Source organism: Ambystoma mexicanum, chromosome 1p (genome assembly GCF_040938575.1).
Source record: "Ambystoma mexicanum isolate Mex_15411 chromosome 1p, UKY_AmexF1_1, whole genome shotgun sequence".
NCBI lineage: Eukaryota > Metazoa > Chordata > Amphibia > Caudata > Ambystomatidae > Ambystoma > Ambystoma mexicanum.
In genome coordinates this window covers 1,012,228,412-1,012,252,610 of record NC_090921.1, presented here as the reverse complement: position 1 = coordinate 1,012,252,610, position 24,199 = coordinate 1,012,228,412, and the positions used below count along the sequence as shown (strand labels likewise).

The 24,199-nt window shown below is 45.1% G+C and overlaps 1 protein-coding gene across 2 annotated transcripts in view; it reads left to right on the top strand.

Moving 5' to 3' along the window:
* The window catches only part of GLG1 (golgi glycoprotein 1), a 1,453,447-nt gene that overhangs the window by 428,606 nt on the left and 1,000,642 nt on the right, over positions 1–24,199 (top strand). For both annotated transcript variants that reach the window (XM_069655141.1, XM_069655148.1), the window contains exon 10: positions 1,154–1,255. In XM_069655141.1, the coding sequence (XP_069511242.1) occupies positions 1,154–1,255 (102 nt within the window). The remainder of the gene's footprint in view (positions 1–1,153; positions 1,256–24,199) is intronic.

Below are 24,199 nucleotides of genomic sequence, written 5' to 3'. Positions count from 1 at the left end.
GGAAGTGGGCTCAGCGGCCCACATATGGTGGGATTGTCCCGTCATCAGGCCTTTCTGGAGCGGGGTTGCGCAGGCCCTCTGTCGCTGGGGGAGGGCACCAATCGGGACCCACGGGAGATTCTACTGGGAAAGAGGATTGGGCGGCGAGGAGGAGGTGAAGGGTAGAACCAAGTCAAGAGTCATCTTCACGCTGGCTGCGATGGCCCTCATCGCTCAGAGGTGGAAGAGCCCCGCGATCCCGACGGAGCAAGAGTGGTTAAGGAAAATGTGGGATATAGTATCGATGGAATGGGCATCTTATGCAGTTAATAACAAGCTGTAGAATTTCTCGGCAGATTGGGGAGAGACACTGGCCTACTTGAAAGGGGAATTCGGGGAGCAATGGTGCGCCCAGAGACTCAAGCTCTTGGACATTTACGGTTAATACGTGGCGGGGGATACGGCTGGGCGGAATCCATTGGCGCTATTGGGGGGGAGGGGTGTTCAGTTTGATGCTATTCTTGATTTGTGTTGGTTTCTTTGTCTTCTGTTTTTGATGGCAACAATGAAAATAAAAGTTTTAAAAAAATGTGGTTGTGTGATATGAGGCATTGGCCAGGCACGGCTATTAGATGCCCATGTTCGGGCACCTGTTACCATCTAGTCAGTTAATACCACTACAGCAGTACCTGGTAAGTGCCTTTTATCATGCCTACACAAAAGCCCAAACTGCTGGTATTGCCTATGCATGTTCATCTTAAGTGCTAATACACTTGTAATCTGGCGTTTTAGGTTGTACCCTGTACAGGAATGTTGTGGCAGAAATTTAAGAAAAAATGGTTCCTTTTTTAAGGGAAATGTGTCCATGCAAATGAAAGGTGGTTTAATTTGACGGAGTTGAGGTCAGTGTAAGAACCATCGACTCAAGGCATAAGGCTTCTTTGGGGCAGTTAATGATTCCCAGTGTTAGTTTGTTTTGTTGTGGGATCTACGTGTTCATCAGTAACCTGCAACAACTGTGGTGTCGCTCTTCTACCTATGTCTCATACCTTACTGTTAGCACATGCTGGCTGCACGGTATTCTGTCGTGGGACAGCGTTTATTGCTCCTTCATAGACAAAGATTTCTTGTGCTTGATTAACAGTGTGGACTTTCCATTTTTCTCTGGACATAGGGTCCTTTCCTGCCTGATGGAGCACTTGTACACAGAGAAGATGGTGGAAGAGTGTGAGCACAGGCTGCTAGAACTGCAGTATTTCATCTCCCGGGACTGGAAGTGAGTGACATATTTTATAGCTAAACCAATATATGCCAAAAATGCTTGCTCTGAAAATAACAATTAGTTCTTGCAAAGGCATGCTGGTAAAGTACACCGACACTTCACTGAGTTTAGATGGGTGGAGGAAAGTCAATTATGTGGCAATGGTTTACATGAGTGTTGGCTCTATTAAAATATCAAATATAAACCAATGTATACAATTTCAAAAATAACAAATTAAACTTTTTAAGCAATGTAAAACAAACATTAGGAAATGTGGTCTTTGTTGCCATTTTGGCGGCCTTCGCTTTGACCCCATATCTGATAGGTTATTTTTCGTACTCTTTTTGGAGAAGTATGGTGGTTTTACCACCTCACTTACGACTACAACTCACTGCTTGGCCAAGAACTGGTTCCGCCCCATAGGCGTGGTGTTGCAACCTTTGCTTCTCTGAATGCGACTTACATGATCCATCGCCATTTACAACACTGACTAGGTCGGATGGAGAAGTGTTCAAAATATTCCAAACATCAGGAAAGCCAAATGTTAACCCCCTTGCTTAAGGCTACCAGTACGGTGGGCACCCTGTCTCCCATTTCTAGCTCAATGTAGCCCTATTACCTCTCCTATGGAGACTAGTCCAAGAATGCCTTGTACCTGTTTTGCATTCTGTGACATTTCTCACCATTGGAGTCCCTGACAGTCTGTAGAAGTATATTTGTTAATAAAGTTTACTAGTGCACTGGAAAAAAATTGTGCACAGCCAATGTAACTTTTGTCGCTGTAATGACCAAAATGGCTACTTTTTTGTTTAAGCAGTCTATCCAGACCTATGTTTTTGTAGGCAGTCTTCCTCCTATTAAAGGATAGGCAGTGGCCACATATGGTCATGCTTCCTTGTGGGCTCTGTCCAGAGTCTGTGCATGGTAGCCGTGTGTTTAGAACCGTGGAACACGGGTTCAGGGTCCAGAAACCCCAATACCTCCCATTGCCTGAGGACACATGTGCGGCTGAAATGGTTATTCAGAATTGGACAACACCTCAGTTTGAATTTTGTAAGTTTCCCAATAGGTGCCCAACATTTCCCGCTCATTCACCAGCGAGAAAAAAGTATTTTATTCCTACTACTTGACCATCTCTAGTCTGAAGTAGCCTCTGTACCGGCTCCTATCTGTACTGTAATGCATGATTGAGGAGCATGATCCTGGTGGCTCTGCTGCTCGTGGCCTCTAGGCTGTTTCCCCACCACAGCTGAAGTCCTTTTCGCATTCATCCTTGACAAGAGGCCTCTGTCACCTGAAGACTAGTTATTTTCTCCCCATTATAATTGGAGCAGCTTAACTTCTTGTGCTAAACCTATTGTCTGCTTTCTATCTAAAGTGCAGTTGATGCCCTCATTGGACACCTCATTGTTTTATGTGTAATTCTGTCTTGTGTGACACTGCGCTCACCAGGAATCTGTTTTCAGTGCATGTGTAGCTGTCACGTATTGTCATTGTTACCCAGTGTGGTGCTCAGTATTTTAATCCGCTTGAGGTAGGAGGATTGGAAGGGGGCTGGTAAATTTACAGGGGGTGAATGGCTGTGTCAATTTGAATGAGGGTTTCAAATCTGTTAGGCAGAATTGCATGCAGTACCCTCTGGGACCACCACATACAATTAGGACTACAGGTGTAAGCAAAACCAACCTTTGGTATAAGTCTGTACTACAGTTTGTGGTAGCGAGCTGAGCAGCCAGGCTTATCTCAAGAGGAAATGTCAGCAGTAAAAGAGGTTACACAGAGGTCTTACAATCAGTGGTTCAAGTAGACACACTCAAGGTTTCTTGGTAATACACTTATTAATTTATTATACAATCATTTAGAAAACCTTCACTAGAAGGAGGCAACTTAATATTATACACAAACACATTTCAATACTAATCCAATGTTTCTGAACAAATTAGGCTCCCCTGAAATAGGAGCAAAATGGCCTTTCAGTTGCTTTCAATGGGAGCAAAAAGGCACAAGTTAGCATAATAGATCACAAATGCTTCCTTAGGCAGTTCAAATAGTTTTAGTTCACTAGAGGACTCGATTCAGTTCAATAAACCTAGGCCACAGTCAATGGGCTAGTGTCTTGGATAGGAAAGAGTAGTTCTTGAAGTAAACAGTAAAGTCTTTGCCAAAGTTCTCAAGTTGTTTGTACGAAAAAGAATCATATGTTGGGTCAAAAGCTGATTAGGACTGCAAGTTGGGAAAGTTCTGCTTTCACCGCGAGAGGTAAATTCTCTCAATCGGGTTGGCACAGTACCTTAATATGAAGAACAAGATGCAGCATAAGGTTGGTTCCTGGCAGTTCCCGCAGATCTCACTGTTCCTGAGCCTCAGTCGTGGGACAAGAAGGATGACTTGGGTAGACTCCTGCACTGCACGGGATCGTCAGAAAAATGCTGACAAAATGGAGTCACTTCAGTTCCAGTAGCTGTAATTCAAGCGCACAAGCTGGTGTCCTTCCCCACTGGTTAATCCTAACCAGCTACGGGAATGGTATCCAGGTGGCTTACAAGTTGATTGGTCCCACCAACTCGAAGGAAGAAGTCGTCCTTCAAAAGGCTTCTCTGTTGAGATGAACTTGGCAATTTGGACCTGCAGCAGGAGCAAACAAACGGTCCAGGAGTTGCAGCAGCCGTCCTCTTCCAGCTCATCTTTGATTCTTTCGTTCCAGTGGTCGACTCTGCTTTCCAGTCCACGAGACTCACCTTTTTAAAGTTTTTTCTCCCTTTCATTCTAGCCTAGCTGCCACTTACCCAGCAAGGTGGCTGTCCTTGCCGGTCAGCCAGCCAATCACGTCAGAGTGCACTTGGGTCTCCTAGGAGTCTATGCACAGAGATTTTCGGACACCTTCCTTTACTTCCTGCCCATCCCAGACTCTCAGACGCCAGAGGCGGTCTTCAGTACTGAAGCCCGCCAAAGGCATAGAAACAAAGGGACCAAACCTGGTTTGGCGCGCAGAGACAAACACTAGAAGGACCTTTCCAAACAGAAATGGTGAAAAATGACTGACCAGTTTAAACAAAGGGGTTTAAGGCACCATCTTGAAAAACATGGCTCCTGCCATTTTTAGCTACCAGTGTTCGCGGTCGGGGAAAAATCATGGTAGTTTGTTTTAAAACCACTGCTATGAGCTATTTCGATAGAAAAAGGTAGCATTTGACTGCTACATGAGTTTCTAGACACAGGGAATACTAGGTAAGCCCTCCAGCACTCTATAGGAAAATAGTGTGTGCTGGGTCTAGGAATTTAAAATTTTAGTGAAGTCAATTTAACTCTACATTCTCTGGGTAACAGTTTATCCCAGAGAAGGCATTTATACCTGTGGGAAGTCTAAAGACATCCCTGTGTCACTGCGCTCAGGGTGCTGTGTAGCGCATGAAAATATGCCTATGGAGTGATCTTAAAACTCCATAATCAAAGAACACAAGAGTAAAACACATCAAAATACAAGAGAGGGGGGGGGGGGGAAAGGCTCACGCTCTTTCCAGGTAAAAAACGGTCCTCAAAATCCAGCAAAGTTGCTGGGGTCCTCTAATGTGAAGAAATGGCACATTAATGAGAATTCTCCCTAGCAAAATCCATGATGCTTCATCCTTTTGAACCTACTGCCACTTCACGTGCTACCAAATCTGAAGAACACTGCTAGAGGGGCTTAGGTAGAGTAGTCAATGGCTGGGGGCAGTATGACCTAGAGACCAGCGATTGGTTGTTAGGAGAAAGACAGACAGTTCAGAAATTAAATAAACTGATTTTTTTTCTTTACCGAGGATTCCAGCCTGACGGGGAATATTCATGAGCATGTGAATCCATCCATGCTGTGTAACTGCTTCTTGTGAACGAATTTTGCTGAATCTTCAGTGGACTCCTGTTGGACCTCCAGAAACAAGATTTCACTCCTTGAAGTCTCCTCACAAGAGTGCTGGACCGAGATCATGAGGCAATAGGTTTGATCGTAGGTGCTGGTGCATAAGGTGCCATAGGCAGCCTAATCCGAGCAGCATTTCTGCTTTTCCCACCCCATTGCCACCTCACGCTCACTCCTCCCACTAATCCCATTTCTGTCGTTGCTTAGGTGGAATCCCACCTATGGAGTCGTATTGGCTGAGGGTCCTCATAACAATTGTGCTAGGGAAGCCCTTTGCCCTATGCAGCCCTGCAGCGATGACTCCGAGGCGAAGGACTGCTCCTAGAGAGGCAGCTCCAAATTCTGTCTGCAGGTGTCAGCAGGAGAATCAGGCAACCGTCAACCAGCAGCGACAGACTAAGTAGGTGTGGTGGAGACAGGGTACACAACTATCACTGCGCCCCACTGTACTGGCCCACCTCTCATTGATAGTATGCTCCCTACCACACTTCAACTATAAGCCTCCATAATGCACCGATCCCTATTTAAAAGCAATAACCTCATACACATCCACTGAGCTGTCAGCTGCCCTGTCTAGCCTTCACGCCCACCCAGATGAACTGTACACTATCTGTGCTGGCCACCTTTGCTAGAATTGTAAATATCAACCTGTGTCCACTCTAGATAGTTTGCTCTTATCAGACTCTGTCACACATGGGTAGAATTCTGGATACTTGCACTGTCACACACAGAGTTTTTACTTGTTGCCTTGCGTCACATCCGGATAGAATTGTGCATGCCACCCAGCGTCACATCTAGCTAGAACCCTGAATAACTTAGCCTGTGCCACACCAGACAGAATAGTGAATATTAGCCCACATCATTGTTGAATATTAGTTTTCTTCACAGCTAGATAGAATTGTTGCATATTAGCTTGTCAGATCTAGATAAGAATGTGCAGATTGGAACTTGGGAATCTGGACACCAAGGCTCTTAGATAAAGCCTTCCTACACCCCTGTATTGTTTTAAATTGTGCATTCACTGTTATTGCATTTACTGTCTCCCCCCGCACCCTCCATACCCCTGTTAAGCCCTCCTCCTATCCAAGTGTCGCAAATCTAGGCGCTACTGTTATTGCATTTACTGTTGTGCCCCATTAGGTCCCTTCTATACAGCTCTCCCAGATTTAGGAACTATCACATCTACTGCTATTACACTTACTATTGTGCCCTGTGTTAAGCCCTTTATCCCTTTACCCAGGCATCACAAATCTGGGTGCTGCTATTGAATCTACTGCTACTCCTGCTGCACCCCGGTTGTTTGCTGCTCCCTCTGTCAAGGTGGCCTAAATCTTGCTGCTGTTGCAGTAACTTACTACATCTCCTGCTTTCTTAAGTCTTGGGTGCTTTGACCCTGATAACTTCTGTCCTAATCCTCTGTATCTGCTGCTACTCTGACCCCCACATCGCTCACCTGTTGCACTACTCCAAGCCACAACCACGACTAACTTGCCTGACTGAGATACCACGACAACCAAGACTGCCTCTCTGCCCCCACAACCCTGCCCCTCCGTACCACTGCCCTTACCCCGCCTAACACAATGCACCCCACCCGGCTCATGGCCTTCATAGTAGCTCATTCATTCACGAATCCTGCCTTAATGCCATTGCACTCAGACCTCTGCACTCGAACACCCATACACTCTGACCCCCCCTTTTGCGGTCCCCCAGTCACCATACCCCCTCTAACTCTTAAGACCATAGCACTCTGGCATGCCAAATACCACCCGCCCCCACCCTTTTCCCACACACATCAGCCCATCCCCCTCACCCCCTGCCCCCACTCACCCCCAGGCCTCCACTGAGAACGGTGTCTGGTCAATTGGTCGACAACAAACTGGTCAACTGCAATTTGGTCGACACCATTTGGTCGAATGCCAAATGGTCGACTTTTTTTTTTATATATGTGTTTTGTGGGTTTTCGTGTGGGGAAAAAAAAAGGGGGTTAGGGGGGACCCCCCAAAAAAAACCAAAAAAGGGGTAAAAAAAAAAAATTCGACCATTTGGCATTCGACCAAATGGTGTCGACCAATTGTCCTGTCGACCAAATGGTGTCGACCATTTGACTGGTAACCACTGAGAACCCCCTACCCCCATGCAATTTCCAACTCCCAAGCCAGAGGAGCTCTCTGGCGCTACAAAAACAAACACCCCACCCTCCCTACTATTGCGGTATTGGTGCGGTCACGCATGAACTTCCTCCAACTTGCCCCACCTCGGTCCCACCCTGCCAAAAAAACCTTGACCCCCCCCCCCACCAGCATTCACCCACAGGGCCAGAGATCCACGTCGCACCATCGTTGGCCCTGTGCCAACATCCATTCCATCCATCCCCCACCCCTTCACCTCCAAAGCCATTTCTTCAAAATCCCACCATCTCCTTGTCATCGCAGACCCACTAGGACCTCTGCAACCCTCAAAATCCACAAAACGGACTCCCCTGCTTCACCTGCAAATCCCTCTGGCCCTACCCACCACCCTCCGCTCCTTGACCCCCACCGACAGACCTCCCCCCTTCATCACCTTTCCCTTCTCTAAAAGTAGCATGTCTTGCCCTTTCTAAAACAGTCAATTCATCCCCTTCCCCCTCTGACCCTCCGATTCTCACACCTCTTGCAGCCAAACGCACAAAACGCAGAATGTGTCACTGGCTGTTAGGTTAAGTTTGACTGCAGTACCCTCTGGGAACACTACAAACTACTATGACTAAATGTATAGGCAACCCAACCTTTGGTATAAGCTTGTACTACAGTTTTGGTAGCGTGTTGAGCAGCCAGGCCTATCTCAAGAGGGGACACGTGAGCTGTAGTGGAGTTACAGTTCCAGGTATTCAAATAAACTTATACTCAAGGTTTCTTGCATAAACAATAATGTATCAGTCAGTTATAAAGCCTTCTTCAGAAGGGAGCAATATACTAGTAACATACAAATACACTTCAGTACTGCACACTCCAAGTTTCTGAATCGGATAAGACCCTTTTGGGATGGCCCACAGACACAACCTACACCCACAAGTGACTTCAAGAACAAGCGTGCTGGGGACCTTAATATCTTACTGTTGGCATTCAGAACAAAATGTTGGTAAAACGCAAAGGTTATTGGACCACAAGAAATTACAAATATTCATAAGCAGGGCAAATACTTTCAGATAGCAATTAGTCATTCAATTCAATAGGCAAAGTCAACAGGCAAGTCTTTGTATAGGATGCAGCACTTCAGGTAAGTAAATGGTCTTTGCACAAGTTCTTAGTCTTGGATGAAAAGAAAAATCAAATGTAGGGCCACAAGCTAATTAGGCTTGAGTTGTGGAAGTTACAAGCACTTCTACAGTAAGAGGTAAGTTCTCTTACTTATTTTACAGTACCTTGGTAAAGAAGAGAAGATGCATCTCATGACCTCTGTTCGTGTACAGATCCGCAGATCTCTCTCTTCCTGGACCTCGGTTTTGGGGAAAAGAGGGAGGATGTCGGGACTCCTGCAATGGGACTGTCAATCGGCAAACTTCACTTTCAGCGTCTGGTTCGCATTTCAGCTCCTTGCGGTACAGCAAATGGTGTGGTTCCTGGCTGTCTAGGTGGACTGTCCTTACTTCTGGGGTCCCGCACTCTGCTGAGGGGGCTTAGGCAGTCCTGCTTTGTGGGAGTCCGGAGGATCTTCCAAAAGCTTTAGGCCAGCTTGAAAGTAACGCACACAATCTGGTGTTCCTCTCCCTGGCTATAAGGTTTCCTGCAGCAACTCTGAGGAAATTCAACCAGCTTCGCGATGGGTGTCCAGGTGGCTTACTTTGGAGTTGATTGGTTGCACCAACTCAAAGGATAAGTCGTCCGTACAGGGGCTTCTCTGTCGATGCAAACTTGGCAAGTAGTCACTGCAATGGGGCAAACCAACGGTCCAGGAGTTGCAGCAGCCGTCCTCTTCAAGCTCTTCTTGGGTTCCTTCGTCCAGTGGTCGACTGCCTTCCAAGCCAAACATCTTGCCTTTTATTCAGTTCACTCCCATTCATTCCAGCGTAGCTGTCACTCGCCCAGCAGGGTGGCTGTCCTTGCCGGACAGTCAGCCAGCCAATCACCACAGAGTGCATTTGAGTCTCTTGGAAGACTAAGCAGAGTTTTGGGCACCTCCCCCACTGCCTGCCTACTACACACATGCGCCAGAGGTGGGTTTCTCTCAGAAACCCTGCCAAAGGTGAAATGAACAAAGAGACCAAACCTGGTTTGGCGCGCAGAGAAACTCTCTAGAAGGACCTTACCACAAAGACCTGACGAAAAAAGACCGGGCACCATTTTAGCAAAGATGGCAGTTAATGCCAACCAAGGTAGTTCAAAACAAAACCACTGCCACCAGCCAGTCAATTGAGGTAAGGGTAACATATAATATGCTACACAAGAAGCTAGACAAGGGGGATACTAAGTAACCCCTCCAGCACTCCAATTCCCTTTACCTTAGAGACCCCCAGAATCTTTGCTGGATTTTGAGGACTTGCTGCTTTTACCTGGAGTGGGACGCTTTTTACCCACTCTCGAATTTTAATGTGATTTTATACACTTTCTTTTTGGGTATGGAGTCTAATCAACTCCATAGGCATCATCTTTTACAATTGTCACAAAGCACCTTCAAGTGCTGTGCCACAGGGAAGTCTTCCAGATTTCCCAAGTTTAAATACCTTCTCTGGGATAAACTGTTTCCCATGGCAGTAAAGTGAAATTGGCTTTACTTCTGGTGTGCTGGTTCTAGCAAGCACAATGCTATTTTACAATAGAGTGATGGAGGGGTTATTTAGTATCCCCTGTCTAAATACGCATGTAACATCTTTTGTTACACTTTCCTCAGTTGACTGGCTGGTGGCAGTGGCTTTGTTTTGAACTACCTAGGTTTACATTTACCGCGACTGTGCGCGGACCCGTTAACGTGAAACACAGGAGCCATCTTTTTCAAAACGGCGTCCAGCCATCTTTGCTAAAAAGGTGCCCAGTCTTCTTTTTTTGCCAGGTCTTTGTTGAAAGGTCCTTCTAGAGAGTTTCTCTGTGCGCCAAACCAGGTTTGGTCTTTGTTCATTTCGCCTTTGGCTGAGTTTCTGAGACACCCGCCTCTGGTGCACAATTGTCTGGGGTAGGCAGGAAGTGAGAGAGGTGCCCGGAACGCCCTGTGCTTGGTCTCCTAGGAGACCCAAATGCACTCTGTGGTGGTTGGCTGGCTGACTGTCCGGCAAGAACAGCCACCCTCCCGGGTGAGACAGCTGTGCTGGAAAGAATGGGAGCGAACTGAATAAAAGGCGTGTCTTTTGGCTTTGAAGGCAGAGTCGACCACTGGATGAAGGAACCATAGAAGAGCTTGAAGGACGCCTGTTGCAACTCCTGGACCGTTGGTTTGCCTGGTGAAGCCCTACTGCAGTGACTATTTGTCAAGTTTGCATCGACAGAGAAGCCCTGCAAGGACTTCTCCATTTGAGTTGGTGGGCCCAATCAACTCCCAAGTAAGCCACCTGGACATGCATCTCGGTGCTGGTTGAATTGCCTCAGTTGCTGCAGGAAACCGTAGAACCAGGGAGAGGGACACCAGATTCAGTGCGTTGCTTGTAAGCTGGCCTAAAGCTTTTGGAAGAGCCTCTGGACTCCCACGAAGCAGGACTGACCAAGCCTGACCCCCCTCAGTTGAGTGCAGGACCTCAGATGTGAGGAAAGTCCACCTTGACAGCTGGAACCATGCTTATTGCCATTTGCTGTACCACAAGGAGCTGAAACGGGAAACAGCCAAAGTTTTCCATGTTGCCAGTTATGACAGTACTTCTGTAGTGTAGGAGTCCCCCGACGTCCTTACTCTTGTCCCCACGACTGAGGCCCAGGAACTGTGAGATCTGCAGAGCTGGACAGGAACAGAAGTCTTCAGCTGCATCTTTTCTGCTTTACCAAGGTACTGTAAAACAAGTCTAAGAACTTACCTCTTACTGTGGAAGTGCTTGTAGCTTCTGCAACTCACGTCTAATCAGCTTGTGGCCCTACATATGATTCTTCTTTTTATCAAAGATGCCTAAGAACTTGTGCAAATGCTTTTCCATTTAGTTACCTGAAGTGATGCATCATATACAAAGACTTTTGCCCATTGACTTTGGCTTAGCCTATTGAATTGAAACTCTTCTATTGCATTCTAAAACTATTTGCCCTGCTTAAGAACATTGATCTCTTGTGTTCTAATAACCTTTGCCTTTTACCAACTTGTGTTCTGAATGCCAGCAGTAAGATCTAAATTTCCACAGCACCCTTGTTATTGAAGTCACCTGTGGGTGTAAGTTGTCTGTGGGCCATCCCAAAAGGGTCTTGTCTGGTTCAGAAACTCAGTGTACAGTATTGAAGTGCATTTGTTGCTAGTAAATTGCTACCTTCTAAAGAAGGCTTTATAACTGACTGATAATTTGTTATGCAAGGAACCTGGAGTGTTTATTTGAATACCTGTAACTGTGAATCTTTGTAACTCGCTACAGCTCACATTTCCCCTCTTGAGATGAGCCTGGCTGCTCAACACGCTACCAAAACTGTGTAGTACAAGCTTATAACAAAGGTTGGGTTGCCTCTACCTGTAGTACCGAGGGTACTGCATTCAAACCTTAACAGTGCAGTGGCACAGGCTTTGATTTCCCAATGTTTAAATGCCTCTCTTGGATAAACTGTTTCCAAGAACAGTAAAGTGAAATTGACTTTACTTACACTTGTAACTTTCTAGACCCAGCACCCACTCTTACAATGGGGTACTGGAGGGGTTACTTGGTATCCCCTTTGTCTAGTCTCTCATGTAACATTTTTGTTACTTTCCTTTGAATGTGTGTTGGCAGTGGTTTACTTTTAACTACTGTGGTGTGCATTTACTGCAGACTGCCTTCGCAGCTGCAGTAAAGCACCAAACTGTGCCATTTTGTCAAAATGGCCCGTCTTTTTTTGCCTTTTTCTTTGTGGAAAGGTCCTTCTTGATTTAATCTGCGCGCTAAACCAGGTTTGGTCCCTTTGTTCGTGTTGTCTTTGGTGTGATTCACGAGTAAAGCCTGACTCTGGCTCCAGGGTGTCTGGCGGGGGCAGGAAGCGAGGGAGGTGCCCAAAACTCCCTGTGCCTAGTCTCATAGACATGAATGTACTCTTGGGTGCTGGGTGACTGATGGCTACACTGCAATTAATGGGAGAAACCTGCATAAAAGGCAAGGCTTTTTGGCTTGGAAGGCAGTCGACCACTGGACAAAGGAATCCAAAGAACTACTTGAAGAGGACGCCTGCTGCAACTCCTGGACCTTTGGTTTGCCCAGTGAAGCCCGGCTGCTGTGCTGAAACTCCACTGTCGTTTTGACTAGAGAAGCCCTGTAAGGACTTCTTCCCTTGAGTTGGTGGGACCAATCAACTCCAAAGTAAGCCACTTGGACATCCTCTCGGAGCTGGTTGAAATTCCACTGCAGTTGCTGTTGGAACTGAATAGCCAGAGAATGAACACTAGATTGTGTTGCTTTTAAGCTGGCCAAGAGCTCCAGGAAGATCCTTTGGACTCCCAGGAAGCAGGACTGACCGAGCCTGAGCCACCTCAACAGAGTGCTGGACCCACATTTGGAAGGAAAGCCCAATCTCGACAGCCAGGAACTGTAGTGGATTTATTTGCGATAGATGCGAAGAGCTGAAACAACGAAGTGTCACTTATTTGAAGATTGCCGGTTTGCATTCAGTGACCATCCCATTGCAGTGCAGGAGTCCTCCCTCTTGTCCCCACGACTGAGGCCCAGGAACACTGGGATCTGAAGAGCTACACAGGAACAGAAGCCACGTGCTGCACTTTTCTTCAGCCTAAAGGTACAGTACAGTCTAAACTTGGCTCTTGTGTAACCTCACTTGTCCTCGTTGGAGACTTGTGTTGGTTGCATGTGTAGAGTTGCTAACAGCTTCTTTACCTCACAAGCCTAATCCGGTTGTGGCCCTCCTTTGATTTCATTTCTACAAAGACTTCCAAAACATGGTGCAAGACTTTTACTTACCTGCAAGATGTGCTTCAGTTCTCCTTCACTTTTTATAACTTAACATTGGCTGGCCTGGCTCCCTGAATGACTCTTCTCTGCTTATGTTGTCTTCCTTCCAGGAAGGGGTTACCTTACTTTGCATTGGGGGTAACCAATGGTACTTACCCGCTTCAGAAAATGTGAGATCTCTGGTTTTAGTCTAATAACCTTTTTCTGACTTATTTAAAGTATTGCCCTAAATTTAACAGTGGTATATTAATGTCCAGTGTCCTAGCTATTTAATTCACCTGAGGATGTAGGAAGTGTCTGTGCCATCCCACATGGGTGCTTGCTGATTTAGAGAAACTAAGTGTGTATTTTGGAGTGTATTTGTGTTACTATATTGCCCCCTTCTGAAGGCTTACTCAAACTGTTGATTGATGGTAGTTTAGTCAAGAAACCTTGTGTGGAAGAGTTTATTTGGATACCTGTCACTGTGAACCTCTAACACCCCTACTGCTCACATTGACCCGTTTGAGATGAGCCTGGCTGCTCAACACTCTACCAACCTGTGCAGTACAGACTTAAACCAAAGGTTGGGTACCTATTGCTAGGAGGTCAGGGTTGTTTTAGTGCACCCAAAGGGTACTGTATACAATCTTGCTTAACGCTTTTCCATCGCGGGCTGCCACCTTTCCATACTGTGGAAAACGCACCATTGAAATGTTGCCTTGGAAGGACTCTCTCAAGGTGTGTAACATCTGCCTCCCCAGGGTACCGATACTCCCCACCCGCCCACACAAGTTTTGCAAACTGTTTTGGCCTGCAACACTAAAGAACTGTAGGACTAAGTGCTGGGTCAATCACACCAGGCAGGCCGATAGGGATGTGGATGCAACCGCCAGTGATTATCGGCGTCCTAAGTGACACTGAGGGCAATTGGAGCCAGACTGTTTCCCCGCATGCGAGCCGCCTACTCCATCAGGCAGGCCGACGGTTCTGCTACAGAGACAGCAGCTTAGCCACCCACACTGCACGCCACACAAAGCCACCCCCACCCCCATGACTTAGTCATTCACTTTGTCGACCGTTAAGCCACACGCAATGTCGAAGGGAAGTTCCGAAAAATCCCTGTCCTCTGGGTCATAGTGTTCGCCTCATGTCGGGCCCTCAAAACAGACACTGATGTCCGTTTCCCAACACCGCAAATACACCAGATAAACACCCTGGTACTGGCAAACGTGCGTCGGAAGAATCGACTGCCCTTTCCATTAGCTTTAAAATGAGGGAGCTTATTAAGAAACATGTTGCGGGCGCTCTCCTCATGTCCAAAGTGTCGAAAAACACAATCTTTGACGCCCCTACTCTCTAAATCCCCTATTTTAAAGGCTAAAGAGCCCTCTCTAGTGACACCCTTTCTGGTCCATGTAGTAAAAAACAACCCTCCATCAGAGTATCTCTTCCCCCTGTTCACACAGGTTTTCCAAGCCCCACCTAAAGGAACTTGAAAAATGTGACACAATAATGCAAAGAATGTCGTACTTTGACTTGTTCGTCGCCATGATCAACTGTCGAACCACCAAGGGCCCTCACAAGGGGAGGCAGCAAAAGACCAACCTGCTGCCATAAGACCACGACTAGACACTGCCCAGCCAATTACTTCGCAGGACATATCCCAAGACCTCTAATACTTCAGGCTCTCAAGATCCTGGTTCAATAGCAGACCAAGGGGACCTAATGTTGGACAGTATTATGACGATGGCATCTACAATATACAATCTCCGGACCATCATGACAACCCCTGGCTGACACCCCTGGGGATAATCGGCTGTAGTATCACCTCCTAAAGGCTGCCGAACATTTCAATATCGATACACGAGCACAATTGGACAAAGATTTTGTAGAGGACATCCTTGGGGATAAGAGGTCTGCAGCACAGTTAATGCCACTCCTACAGTCCATCCGGAGGCGCATTCAGCCTTCTCTAATCACCCCAACCTTACATGGTCAGTTAACCCCTGTATTGAAAAGATGTTCAGGCTCAAACCCTCCAACCTATTGTACTTCATGGGTCAATTAAAACTTGACGCTCGCTGGAACTACCACAAGACAAAGGGCAGTCACACCCTTAGCCTCTGCCGAAACCTTTCCTGACAAGGAGAGCAAAAAGATATATACACTTGGCAAGGAAATTGCTTCCTCAGCTGCATACCAAGTAAGAATAGCTAACACCACACTCTTGGTAAGTTCCCATTCTCATAAATGGGACGAGATCATACAACAAATAGACTCTGTCCCAGATCCCCTTAAAACTCCAATTTTAGAAACAGTGCCTGAGGGTAAGCAGGTGGCCAACTGCATCTTGGAAAATAATCTGGGTACAGCAGATAATGAAGGCCGTATATTAGCAGAGGGTACTCTTATTAAGCGCTGTGTATGGTTGAGACAATTCGGGTTTTAAGCTGGAAACTCAAGCCACCCCATTTAATATGCCAATTGAACCAAATGCCATATTTGGGAAAGCAGTCGAGGATGCACTGAAAAGTGCTAAAGAGTATGACGCCCTTAAGCCCTTGGGACAGCTTATTAACTTTTTGTGTAAAGGGGCGTGTTTAATACACAGATTTCTAGGACAAAACTCCAAACGGTCCTCTAACTATAGTCAGGGTGGACAAACGTTATCTTGGTGTTGCTCGTGGGGGCAGTCCTCCCAGCAAAATGTTCAAAGCGGGCACAGGTGGTCTAGGAGTAGAGGCAGAGGCTCCACCCCTTTCCCCCAAAGCAATGACCATCCGCTCCAGGTCCACTCCCATGCCTCTCCAGTAGGAAATCACATTTGTCAATTTACGCACACATGGGATGGTATCATGTCGGACAACTGGGTACTGTCAACTGTGGTGGGAGGCTATTGCATAGAACTTGTACAGAGACCATCCAACCACACACCAAGACAAACCATGTAGGAGCAGCAAGATGAATACCCAAAGAACTATCAAACTTCTGTTCCAATTGGGGTTTTCAGTCAACAAGAAAAGTCTTGTTCCAAGCAAGACAAATCAGTTTTTGGGAGCTGCCCTAAAGAAAGAAGGGGGTGTAGTCTTTTCAAACGAAAGGGTGCAAAACCTACTGCTTCAAATACCTCAGTAGCTAGCCAGTTGCCAAATAACCTTACGCAAAGCAATGTGCTTGCACGTGATGATTTCATGCATTTACCTGGTTCCACACACACGGTTACGCATGCACCCAATGCAAAAATGGTTAGCGAATCGGTGGTCTGAGGCAAGCGGTCAGGGGGATGATCTAGTGGTTGTTTCGCTAACCCTAGTTCAAGCACTACGCTGGTGGACAAAGGAAAATATGTAAAATGAAAACCATTTCACAACCCTGCAGTGCAAGCGATTGTCGCAACAGACGCATCACTCACCGGGTGAGAAGCCCATTATCCTCACCCAAAGCCCATGGCCTGTAGACCCATATCACAGCCCAAAATCACATAAACCACTTAGAGCTGCTAGTAGGGATCAGTCTTTCAAGCCTTCCCAGTGCACCTGTCAGGTCAAACAGTACAAATCCTCAGACGGCACCACTGTCGTGTTTTGCATAAACAAGCAGGGGGCACGCTCCAAGTCTGTCAAGGCTAGCAAATACAATTCAGAAGTGGACACTCAAGTGGAACATGTTCCTATTGTTGCAACATGTTCCAGGGGAATTCAGTTCTGTGGGAGACTCATTAAGCAGAGATCTCTACCCCAGGAGCACGAGTGGCAGCTCAGCAGAAACATCTCGGATGATATTTTCTCCCTCTAAGGCGATCTTCCCTTAGACGACTTCACCACAAGCCAAAACACACAATGCCCAGACTTCGCACCCAGGTTTCCCCAACCTGGATCCAAGGGGAAAGGCCTGTGGTTGAGCTGGTCAGGTAAATTTGCCTACGCTTTTCAGGCAAAACCACTACTGCTTTGTCGATGAGACAACCTTGTTTTCTGCATCTGCGCAAACTGGCCATGTGCGATCCAATCGAACTCCCATGCCCCTCCAACATGCTCACCCAACACGGGGGTGGGGGAGTGGCAACATTACGCCCACATCCTTAATCCATGAACTTGGCTCCTGAAGTTCTAGAGATGGGCTATTTAAAACTACCTCAAAGGTGTATGGAAAGGTTTGTAGTGACTTTTTCGACACACTATTTCGAAATACCAATAACAAATGGAATATATTTGTAATATGGTGCCAGTCAAAAAGGTAAAACTATCGAATATACACCATTGCACATTCTTCATTACATGCTCCAGTCTCCGGTCTAGTATTCAACTCAAAGGTTCACCTAGCAGCTCTATCCGCGTACACCACTTCTCAAAGCAAGGTGTCCTGGTGAAAAGTCCCTGCCGTTAAGGCATTCATGGAAGGAGTAAAAAGGCTTTACCTCCTCATTTCAAACTTGCCTCCAGGGTGGGATCTAAATATGGTACCCGCAAAGCTCATAAGGCCCCCTTTTTGAGCCTATGCACAAGTCCAGCCTTAAACACTTAACACATAAAATGGCTTTTCTTGTGGCCATCACCTCCATAAGTAGTGTCGGTAAACTACAAGCTGTCAATGCAAGACCTGTTCTTTATTATCCACAAAGACGTTGGTACTAAGAACATACCCTAGGTTTTCAGTTAAATTCATATCCAAGTTCCATGTCAACAAGTCCATTGAACTACCTGCTTTCTCTCAAAACCCTTCAATGTCAGCTGAGAAAAACCTCCATACACTAGAGGTAAGGAGAGCGATTTATTACTATATAAACAAAATCGCTACGAAAAACAGACCAACTGTTTGTCTCCATAGCACCCAGCAAGGAAGGTGACCGCGTTTTATATAAAAAAGTGCCAGCTCCAAATGGATCATGAAATGCATAGAGCTCTGCTACTCCCTAGCCAACATAACTCTGCCTTTCACTCCAAGAACTCGCTCTACCTTGACCTTTATTGCAAACATCCCGCTGGACACCATTTGGAAAGTAGCTACATGGTGCTTTATACATACTTTTACTCTGCACTACTGCATTGACACACATTCTAAAGCAATTTGCATGTGGTACAAGTAGTGCTTCTATTTGCCGCTTTACCTTCTCACAACCCACCTTGTCCAAACACTACTCGCTAATCTATGCATAGCATGATATCTAAGCAGGTCCACAAGCCTCAGAAGGGATACATTACTTACCTTAATCATATTTCTGATGCTTGAATGTACTTAGATTCACATGTTGCCCACCCTTCCTCCCCTGTGGAATAGGAATATAGGCGTGTTCTAGCTTCATCTACACTTCACTGCTTTATTACATCTGTACTCAATACATTGGATGCACCTCATGTCAGAAAGAAATCAATCTGAGGGATCTTTATGCGTGAACGACCATGGGTACAAGAGATGTCGCAGTAGGGATAGTATTACTGGCACGCCCTGTTGACATCCCTTTCTGAGTCTCGCGAACTAAATGTAATACTCTGCGGCTACCACTAGATGTTGGCCTATGCATAGCATGTGAATCTAAGCCGATATAAGCCTCAGCAATAAGATTACGGTGAGTAATGTGTCCCATACTGCTTTGTAATCTATTCACAGCACGTGAATCTGATGGATCCAATGTTGGAGAAGGAATACGTTACTTAAGTGTAACTCTGGTTCTCCAGCATTGGTGTCTTTCATAGATTCATGATACCCACCCTCACCCCAAATGGCTCATCTTTTGGCACTTCCTGCCACTCGCGTGCGCTTGCCAAATCTGAATTGGCTGACAGGGGAGGAGTTAAGGGAGATGTTCTTAATGTCTGTGGGCAGTATGACCCAAAAATGACTAATAGAGCACCAAAGTGACTGAAAGTTTCAGTTTACATTTAAACTGTCTTTACCGACTATTCCCAGCCTGGTGGTGGGGAATATTCACAGCATGTGAATCTATGAAAGACACCCATGCTAGACAACCGGGATTTACAGGTAAGTAACTTATCCCATCTCAAATTTAACATCTTTAATCCCTAATTTTTCCTCTATCAGGATATAAACTAAACTGTGAGAAATTCCAAATTCTCCCATTAATACCATGCTTACGAATATTCCATTGACTGGAATGTCCCCAATCTATTAAAGGTTTAGGTATTTGGATATCAAGACATTGATGCAACCATTAAATTAAATACTTTGTCAGTTCTTCAGAAAATTAGACATGATTGCTAAATGGCCACTTTTAAAGCTTTGTTGGTGTGGGTGCCTTCGCTCTCACAATGACCCTAGCTTTGATTACTACACATTTCAATGATTCCGGTTTCTCTCTCCTTCATTCTTTAACAAAAATGTATGTCTTGCTTTGTAAGGAAAAATAAAACTTCAAGAATTGCATTAAACTTCTATTATCTGAAAGTTATGGTAGGGTGAAATGTGGTTTCTTAATTTAACCTAGCCTTTATACTACACCAACCATTTTCGTGTCATGGTTAAGATTGAAGCGGAATTGATGTCACTTTCACATTTCTCATTTTCTACAAACTATTTCTTGTGCAAACATATAAAATTACCACATCTATGCCGATTTAAAACTTCTTAGGATAAGTTATTAGAAGTATCTCATTTTATCGGTGTAGATCATTTTTTTGTTTAGTACAATATTTTCATTCTGATTAAGCCAAATCATCTCGTCGTTAATAAGTGGTACTCTAAAGGTATTTACTGAATAAATTAGTTTTGCAATAATTGTATTGCTATCCCTTTTTCAACCTTTGTGTCTAAATATGGTCTGGAAAATGTTGACTGCCTGTTGCCTTACTTTCGTCAATTGTCGAAAGTTGCAACAACTTTGCTTCAGAAACACCCATCAAGACTGTTCTCGTCTGGTGGTAACGCATCTGCTAGAGTTTGGTAATGTTATATAATGCTTAATGAAACAGATGATGGGAACTTGCTTGAAATCAGTGTTGTAAAAGAATAGGAGGATTGTCGAATTCTGCTTTGTATATTAAGAAAAGGTATGGAAACAATATGCCATATATGTTGCTGCTATTCCAACTCAGCCCAGTTTTTTCATTTTAAATTATGCACACTTGGCCCTATTAACAATCTTTTTCTTTAATAATTCCTCGCATTTTTGGGGGGTTTGCCTTGCATCCAATTTGGGTTCATACATTTTATATTTGGCTGTACATTTCTGTTTTTTGGCAAAATATTTTTAAATTCCACTGAGCCTCTTCCACTACCTAACTTGTCTGGAGTATCTTCCCCCAAATTTGTTTAACATTTTCATCCTTGACTTCTACCTAATTTCTACCATAAAACGGAACTGTGCTAAATATTTGAATGGTGAAGATCGTAATGGTATGTGTTCACTACTTATTTTAACTATACAGAAATGTACAACCTCTACAAATAGATTTTATATTTCAAAATTGTTTGAATTGTCCGCTTATTCCTCTTGTATTTAAGTCAGTCTTGTTGGTCTCCCCTATTCATATTTAATTCACCATAAGCATATACTAGTATTTAGAAATCATGTTACCTTTGTTGCACTGTATTCTGATGTTAGTTTATTGGTTCCTCATTGTGTACATGAACCTTTATTATTCAACATGTTATGAATAATTATTTATGAATAATTTGTTTTGTTTAAACGATGGAAAATACCCGCTACCAGCAGTCCTTCCTGGACATATTGTAAATGTAACCAAAAAGCAACATACAAAGTCCAAGGATCCCTACTAGCATCCCAATTGCACTTCACAGTTGTAAATATACAAGAAATCCATAAAGGGAGACAGTCTCTCAGGACTGATGGTCCTTAGGGACTTTTTCTCCCAGTAAAAGGAGCACAGGGGGAAGAAAAAGCTGAAGGCTTTCCATACTGCCAGTCAATACATGAATCTAAACAAAACAATAACTGCGTCCCTTAGTCTTTGGGAGGAAAACAGCAAACAGAAAGCCTGGGAAAGATTCTTCTCAGGGTCTTGATATCCCTTCTCTCTTGAACTGCTCACCCCCTCCATTGGATGTAAAATCCTGCTTACCGTAGTGTTATCCAGGGCTGCTACAGGACGTGTCCAGGTCAGTAGTTTTGTGGGTCATCCTTGTGAACACCAGGGGTGCCTGCTGCTCTTCCTTCAGCAGGACCTGTACTTGAAGACTCTCCAGTACTTATTTTGCATGTTGCATTTTCCCTGCAGTGATTAACTTGAGTATGTTTTCTGCACTAGCTAAGTGGGCTTTGTTAGGGGAGTTTTCCTAATGTCCTACTGGTAATAAGACTTTAGTAAGCTATCCCAGTTGTATGTAGATCTCCAAGGATTAGTATCAGTCTGTACTAACTCAGGACCTAGGTAGAGTGGCAGAGCAGTTGGGCTCATCTGATGTGAGCTGTAGGTAAGTACACTGAAGCTTAGTTGGACATGCACACAAGGACCTACACTTATAATTTATATAAAATGATCTATATACACACACGGATCACTTTAGACGTTTACACTACAACACTTTGTAATACTTGAATACACTTCAAAGGGCACTTTCACTTTTTGTTTGCTTGCGGTTACATTCGTAGCAACGTTAGAAAGGGAAAAGACAATGTTATTGTACTATCGGTTACTACGCACACCTGCAGATTCTAACAGTTTATACAGTAATACATTTAATCTGCAAACATAGTAAAGTCACTTAAAGGGAGGAAAATGGTTAGTGTAACATTAGCTTTGTTGGAGGTTCGTGAGGATTTCTTTGCCGAGTAAGTCCCAAAATGCAACCCTTGCTAAAGGCAGTTCAGAGAGGGCTCAAAGTCTTTACAAGCAGCAGAATACGAAGAGTTCCTGTGGATTTCTTGCAGTCTCCTGTGTTATATAAGCAGCAAGTTAACTAATGAGGGAAGCCTGTTAAGGACTCAATGAAGGGACACAAGCATCGGCTTTAATCTGATGTAAGCGAGGTTGACCCTGGATACCACTAGGTGCACTCCAACACTCTGGAACGACTTCTTGGAATCAGTTAAGCAACACGGTTTCCCCACTGTACCATAGGTTAGAAGAAAATGTTCATGCTGGATGTTCTGCGATGTTGCAGTCCTGGACCAAATCTCTGGATGCCTTCAGTCCTGCCTGAAGGCAGGACAATGGATAGGATTGCTCCGCAGCAGTCTCTAGGGAGGACCTGGTGCATGACTTTCAGTACTAAGTTCACTATGCGGTTTTGCGTCTTTTCTGCAGCACCAACAAAGAACACAGATCGTCGGGTCGAACTTCACTTCATGCAGTCCCATACTCTGGTGATGGGGTCTGGGCAGTTGGATCGGATTTCTGGAGTGTCTTTACGGGTTTAGAAAGATTTGGATGCATTTGCGCTTTCCTTGACTATGCACTGGAAATGGACAGCAGGTCTCCTGTTATTGGGGGTTCCGCAGCTCTGGAAGTTCCTACGACCTCTGGAGATGGCTCAATTCAAAGTTTGTCTCTGGACTGGTGGTTCCCACCAGCCAGAGGGAAGGAGTCTTCTTCAGAGCTCCTCAGCAGTGGTCGCTTCAGTGTTGCAAAGGGTCTGGTTGTCGTCTTTGGTTACTTCAACTTCCTGGGGTAGACTTCCTTTTTACTCCAGAAGCCTCACTTTTTAAACAGTTCCAGTACATGCTCCTCTGCAATCTCTCAGCGTTTTACAGAAAGGCTGTGTGGCTGTCCAATCAGAACAGCCAGACCCCACGTGGGAGCTGGGCCTATTCAGGCACTCTGGAAGACGAATATCTGGGGGGGGAGGGGAATGAAGACTCCTCACCTAATACCTGCCCACTCTTGGAGCCTCGGTGGGGACACCCAAGGGTTCCATCCAAAGGCAAAACACAGACTGCCCCCTACCAGAATGGTAGAAGTGCTAACCAAGAAGAACCACGCTAGTAATGGGCAATAAAGCCCCCCCCCCACCCCAAGTTGGTACTTGGGTGCCCCTATTGTGCACTACTGAGGCTATGGACCTAGCCTGCAGTATAAAAACGTCACAATACTTGGTAAAACATGTCCACTGCCACTCTCCTTAACTAGGAGATTATCTATGAGTAAAAAGTCACAGGAGCAAAGAGGAGGATACTGGGTATCCATTTGGCACTCCAGTGAAGGTGGTGTGCCAAGCTTAGACTCTAGAGTTTTGAGATCGATGACAAGTATCATTCTAGCCTTGAACTGTAGTTACTTGAGGATATAGAAAATCTTAAAGGAGGACCCCCAGCAGCACTGTCCATAAGGAGCTGTGTGCTGCAGTAGTAAAAACAGATGCCTTTAATAGCTATGGAGCAGACAGACACCATAGTAGAGGTAGATTACGAAGAATAGAGTTCCAAAAGACAAGAGTGAATGAGGTGAAAAGGGCTCCACTCATTCATGATTGAATAAAAAAGGTCCAGAAGTCCAGCAAAATGTCCTGGTCATCTCATTAGGAGGGATGAAGCATACAAATTACTCTCCCTAACGGGCTGCTCTTGGACTACTCTCCTCAAACAGTTGAACACCCAAGAGACTACTACAGACTCTGTACAGCTACGCCTTTACTGCTGAAGTTGTAACGTGTTGATTAGAAGGCCCTATGCATTATTGTGCGTAACCCCTATGTTAGGGAGAATTCTCATTTCTTTCAATTTTAACCCGTGAGTGAGACCTTTCTCACTCTCGTTTTGACCTGATTTGGATTGTTTTAACTGTTTTACGAGTCTGAACTCCATAGGCATCTACTTTTTGTATGGCGAGACACAGCACCTTCAGTGCAGTGTCAGAGAAATCCTTTAGATTTTCTCAAGGTTTAAATACTTTTTTGTGTGAACTACAGTTCCCAAGAATAGTTAAGTGAAATTGACTACCTTTTTCTCTTTGTAGATCCAGCACACCCCATCTTATGTGAAGTGCCAGGAGGGATTGGGGGGGGGGGGGTTACTTAGTACCCCCTTATCCTAAATTCTCATGTAACATTTTTGTTACCCTCACGACTATTCAGTGGCTGGTGGCGGTGGTTTAATATTCCTACCATTGTTTTTCTTCCACAGGCTAAATCCTCA